This window comes from Pyxicephalus adspersus, chromosome 2 (genome assembly GCF_032062135.1).
Source record: "Pyxicephalus adspersus chromosome 2, UCB_Pads_2.0, whole genome shotgun sequence".
In the NCBI taxonomy this organism is placed as follows: domain Eukaryota; kingdom Metazoa; phylum Chordata; class Amphibia; order Anura; family Pyxicephalidae; genus Pyxicephalus; species Pyxicephalus adspersus.
The window spans coordinates 2,349,680-2,355,982 of record NC_092859.1 but is presented as its reverse complement, the minus strand read 5'-3'; the positions used below and the strand labels follow the sequence as shown (position 1 = coordinate 2,355,982).

At 35.5% G+C, this 6,303-nt stretch overlaps 1 protein-coding gene across 1 annotated transcript; it reads right to left on the bottom strand.

Annotated features, from left to right (window-relative positions):
- Positions 1-2,340: 2,340 nt before the first annotated feature.
- LOC140324886 (olfactory receptor 10AG1-like) lies at positions 2,341-4,375 on the bottom strand. Its single transcript, XM_072403011.1, has 2 exons — positions 4,358-4,375; positions 2,341-3,354 (listed from the first exon to the last, which is right to left on the bottom strand). Exons 1-2 carry the CDS (start codon positions 4,373-4,375, stop codon positions 2,341-2,343), a joined length of 1,032 nt encoding a protein of 343 aa, XP_072259112.1.
- Between the last annotated feature and the right edge of the window lie 1,928 nt (positions 4,376-6,303).

Sequence of the window (6,303 nt, the reverse complement as noted above, 5' to 3'; positions counted from 1 at the left end):
TATGTATACTCTGCTGATCTCAGCATCCCCGGCCCCCTGATAGATATGTATACTCTGCTGATCTCAGCATCCCCAGCATACTGTGCACAGTTGGAGGGAAATAAGAGCGTATAACCCACATCCATCGAGTAGATTAGTTCCTGGTAATGATCCGGTCCTATTATTGGCTGCTAGTCCTATTGAAGTCTGTCTGTTCTCAGTGTATGTCTGCTTTGGATCCTTCTGAAACAAGGTTTTATAAGTGTTGTAAAGAGTTTAAATAGCTATTGTTTTTCATTATATCAAACCAAGATATTAAACCAGAATATGGTTTAGTTAGGGCTTAGTAGCTTTTCTAGCACAATTACACATTTAAAAAAAAAAACAAAATCAGCAACTTTATTAATAAATCATAGGCTAACATATAGACAGATATCAAAATATACATAGGGTACATCAGTAAATAGTCCATGGCAAAGGATAGAGTAGGCTATGTGCTTCATAGTTTATAGTTAATCCTGGTATAATGCGTTTCACAGAAATATTCCCTCTGGGGATGCAGAGAATTATAAATTAGGCCACTTTCAGATCATGCTATTTAAAAAACTTAGTGCACCTCAATTTGATTGTACCAGATTGTCAATTGCCCCCAAGCAGTCATTTCAGTTTAGGTCTCGAATCAGAAAGAAAGTTATTTTAGGAAGTACCCGGATGTCCCTAAGAGTTGCCAGGCTGGTTGGCTATATTTTGGTTAGATTATTTTATTCTGCACTGAATGTGTAGTCAGAGACCAGGTCTTCTGGTACCATGTGATGTCAAATGATGAATCAAAGATTGCGCACAATAGCAATTAGGAGATTTGGTGCAAAAAAAGGACCAGCTGTGAAGTGTGGTGGTGTAAATAATTTGGTTTAATATAACTTTGCATATTCAAGGTAGGTTCAATTCAATGATTTACCTATGAATTAGGCATAATAAAGAAGTGTGCTTAAATGGAATGGGAAGTCATGTGAGGCCACCATTCTGAAAATTGAAATTGGATTGCAAATAGATAGAATTATGGCCAAAAATATTAGCACTCTTGCATTTATGTAAGAAAATGTGCAGCTTCTCCCAGAAAATTGTTGCAATTACAAATGCTTTGGTATTGTCAAGTTTATTTCTTATGTTAGCACTGGAAGAACACAAGAAAGCAGATACTAAAAATAAAAAAGTAAGTCTACACAAAACTTCAAAAATAGCCTGGACAAAAGTATTGGCTCCTTCTAAGTAATACATTGTAGCAAACTCTTTTGAATAAATAACTGATGTTAATTAATTTCTGTAACCATCATTGAGACTTTTACATCTCTCTATTGGATTTTTTGGACCACGCTTTCATGTCGAATTATGGAGATTCAACCTGTCCATAATTGCTATGTAGAATGGATTAATGGGGCAGGATTTGGGGGCTATAAGGTTTACCTATTAAATATATGTCCCTAGTGATGCCTGATGGCATGGTGCTCTACATGCCCAAATATCCATATATATAGATATACATATATACCGTATCCCTGCACACCTCTATGATTCTCTTCTATGATTCTCATGTAATTCAAGGCATTTCATGTCTCTGGGACCATGGGTTGGGTAGAGTTAATTTCTAAAATCTCCCAAGCATCTTTAAGGGCGTGAAGCAACAGAAGTAGGGGAAACAACAAATGGGTAGAACCAATGATTGTCTAATGTGTCGGACCTCAGAAAGTGCAGGTTTTGCATCAAAAACATGGCAGATGGAGGACCAGTGAATGTATTAGTGTTAGGAAGTAACCAGGTGTAGAGGTAGCTTCTGAGATCATTTGGTTAGTTAAAGAGATAAGTGAGTAACATTTCATATACAAGTATACAAATGGAACTACAAATGGTCGTGGAACAGCAGCAGTGCCAGTTTGTTTGCAATTTTGTATGAACGTTCGGGAAGCTTAATGGCCATCCAGATCAAGTGTTCAGTTACCATTGAGTTTTGAACTTGTATTAGCTGTTTAGATTCAGTGATTTGTCTTCAATACCTGCTATAAGGGGATGATAGGTGGAACATGTCAATGGAAGTAAAAAATGGATAAAGAATGAGGAGAGGTTGTATATTGCCCACAGATTTGTTTGCTTGGTGCTACCATTATTTCTGTTTAAAAGTTAATAAATGCATAATGTAGGTCCTAAGGACCTAAAAAAAGCTGGAGTATAGGGGAAAAACTGTATAATGCTGGGTGAAAAGTCCAACACGACCCATGTTACTTCATATATGAGAGTGCAGGTCTAGTTACCTGTTAGGTCTCCTGGCGGAGAAGCTTTTATTGTTTTCGCATCACTCACAACATCTTATTTTCCATGCAGTTTATCCTCTGTAGATATGAATCTATTTGAATCACAACAGATTTTGAACATTGTTATGTGTCTTTCATATAAAGTTAGCAAGTTTTCTAATAACTTAATAAAGGTTATCTTCATATCTTTGTTTCTCAAACTGTAAATAATTGGATTTAACAACGGCGCCCCTACCGTATAAAACAGTGATTCTAATTTGCTAATGCTCAATAATTGTCCCTTGGTTGGCAGGCCATAAGTAAAGATTAGGGTTACATAAAATATGGAAACTACAGTCAAATGGGAGCTACAGGTGGAAAAGGTCTTGTGTTTTCCAGCAGTTGATGTGATTTTCAGTATGGTGCAAATAACCTTACTATATGATATAATAATAAATAAGAAAGGTAGGAAGAGCACAGCTACGCTTATCAAAATCATTTCTATTTGAATCAAAGATGTGTCTGAACAAGAAAGATGTAACAAAGGCAAAGCATCACAAAAGAAATGGTCGATGGTATTGGGTCCACAGAATTCCAGACAAGCAATGGTAACTGTGCTGATCATCATTATAATAATACTCAACAGCCACGACATAGCAACTAGTTGTATGCAGAATAGCATGTTCATTATAGAAGTATAATGCAGAGGGTGACAGATGGCCAAATATCGATCATAGGCCATCACTGTCAGAAGAAGGCACTCCAAACATTCCGTTGTGGCAAAAATATAATGCTGGAATATGCAGCTGGTGAAGGACATTGTCCCATTTTCATTGACTACAATATAAAGCAAATTTGGACATATATCTGTGGTTAGTATTATATCAGATAAAGAGAGTTGGGTGAGAAAGAAGTACATAGGAGTGTGTAGGATCTTGCTATAAGATACCAGAGTGATGATCAAAAGGTTTCCACAAAGTGTTAAGATATAAATCACAAAAATTAGAGTGAAGAGAAACATGTGGACAACTTTGGAGCTTTGGAATCCCAATAGAATCACATCAGAGATACGGGTCTGGTTGTATTTCAACTTTAAATTTGGGAAGGAAAAGTGAAAAAAATACTGAAAAAAGGGTTTTTTTTTACCAGATGGGTTATATATAAATAACAGTTCCAGGATACAATTTCAGTGGATATAAAAAGTGTACACACCCCTGTTAAAATGCCAAGAATTTGTGATATAAAAAAATGAGACCACAATAAATCATTTAAAAAAATTTCCTACCTATAATGTGACATCTAATTTGTACAAATCAATTGAAAAACAAACAAATATGTTAGGGGGGAAATATAAAAAAAATAATAAACATACAAAAAACTAGTTGCATAAGCGTGCCAGCCTTCCAGTAATACTTTGCTGAATCACCTGTCATCACAGCCCACTTCAGGTCCCCCACAGATTTTCTATTGGATTTAGACCTGGACTCTGCCTGGGCTATTCCAAAACTTTTTTTTTCTGGTGAAGCCTTTCTTTTGTATATGTATATTCTTTTGTATATTTGATTGGGGTCATTGTCATGTTAAAAGGTGAAATTCTTCTTCATCCTTAGCTTTCCAGCAGACATCAGACGGTTTTCAGCTGAAAGTCATTGGTATTTAGAACTGTTCATTATTCCCTCCACTTGACTAAAGCCCCAGATCAGCTTAAGAAAAGCAACCCCAAAGCATGATACTGCCACCACCATACTTCACAGTTGGGATGGTGTTGTTTTGGTAATGCAAAGTAATGTTTTTGCTCCAAACATACTATTTCGGATTGTGGCCAAAAAGTTCACCCTTAGTATCATCAGACATTGCTCCATTTTCACTTTTAGGAGACTTGATGTATTTTTTAAGCTGAGCTTGAATTTTTCTTTGGTTGCAACCCAACCCTATAGTCCAGCCATTTTCAAAAAAACACAATGTTTTACATCACAAAAACCTGGCATTTTAACAGAGGTGTGTACAATGTTTGAATGTAATGTATGTGATATTTAAAGCCAAACTCCAGGCAGATGTGGGACATTATGGCAGGTCTATGTTTAATATTGCACCTGATTCGGTATTCCCATTTTCCTATTTACTGCAAAGCTGGATGAGAGAATTAGTTCATATAGCCAATCACTATTAGACCGATGGTATAAGAAAGATAGAACTGGTTAGATAGACAAGCATATATATTCATTGGCTGGTCAATTTTGCATTACATTTATTTGTATTATGGTCCCTCTCTTTTTAAAGCCAGTGCTGTATTTAACATCACTTTACAAATGGATTCCAGCTATGGGCCTGATTTATTAAAGCTCTCCAAGACTGGAGAAAGTAGACTTTCACGAGAGAACCTGAGTGATCCAGGAAACTTGGAATAGATCTCGTCCATGGGTGAAAACATTTGCCAAACAATATTAAATAATTTTTAGGAAATCCATTAAAGGTTTGCCGGATCGTCAATGTTCTCTCATGATATTCTATCTTCTCCAGTCTTGGAGAGCTTTAATAAATCAAACCCAAAATGTTTTTAGCTATCATGATTTGTTCCCCCTCTAAATCCTCTTCTTCATAATAACTTTTTCCATAATCTATACTTACAAGGCCAAAAGGAATGAAACAACTGTATCTGTGCTACATAACAGCAACATTATGGAGACCCTCCAGCTGCACCAGTTCTTCCAATACAGTAGATTTTTTTGTCAGTAGGACATGTTTTTAGTAGAATACATTCTGGAATGGCGCAACCTTAACATGGACCACACCCTACCCAAACATGGTCACTAAATAAAAGTTTTTCTTATATTTTTCTAATCCTGCTCCTTCAAAAAGACTCATTTGGGTGTTCCAGCTACAACTCAACAAACAATCATCAAATACTACAATATTCAGGAGGTTAGCCTAATACACTGCAATGAGTTATTTAAAAGGAGAACACACAAACGATTTAATGCTCAGCCAGAAGAACAGAAATAAGAATAATAAATTGAGTTTGTCTTATACCGCTTTTCCTGAAACAAAATGATGTTCCATGTCTGTCTCTTCTTCCTATCACAGGCAATGTTCTGCATTTAGAGAACCGCCAGTCTATATAAGCAGATACATGTACAGGGAATTTACAGGGAATCTCTAAAGACTGGTTAATTAAATGATACACAAAGATTTGTTAACAGCTGAATCATTTTTGTAATAACCAGTAAATAAAAAAAATAAATTAAAGGACATTCTTTACTGAATTGAATCTATTTAAATCCTTTATATATGAGCTTTGTGGCATGCAAATTAGTAACTATATAGAAGTTCTTGTCTCTTTTCATCTAACTTTTACACAATAGTGAATTTTTCTTTTGCCATCATGATTAGTTTCTTTTTTTAACCTCTTTTGTTTTTATTTTACTTTTGTTTTACTTAACAGTAATGAAATGTAATGGTAAAACTATTACAGAAATAAAACGTTTTTATCAAAATTCTGGATTTTGGGCGGATAAGTGTAGTGTAAGCATACCACTATATAAAATCCTAAAATTCTTAGTAATTTTTTTACAATTGTTAAAACAACAAAAATCGAATAAACATTAATATAACATATGGTTGCTTTTGAGAACATTTAATTGAAACACATGCTATTTCAAACACATGCTTCCCAGGTTTCTGATCATCAATCATTTACAATGTCCTCACATATTAACATGTAACAGATTCAACTGTTTTTTGAGTAGGGAGCAGTGTTTATTCTGAACCATACCTATGAAGAATGAATTACCATGGAACTGTCTGTCTGACTTGATCAGTAATTTTTGTTCAGACACAATAAAATAGTTGTCCTTTTTGAAAGCTACGATCTTCAAGGCCTGGATATGTTTATGAAGTTTCAACCATGGAAGCTTTCCCCAACCAATCTTGTCCTAGACTTGTCCCACCGTGGGAACTGAACTGCAGATGAACTCTCCATGGAGAAACTCCATTAGGGGGTTTGCCTAGTGCCCCAGGAACCTATAGTGCCAGGGATCGA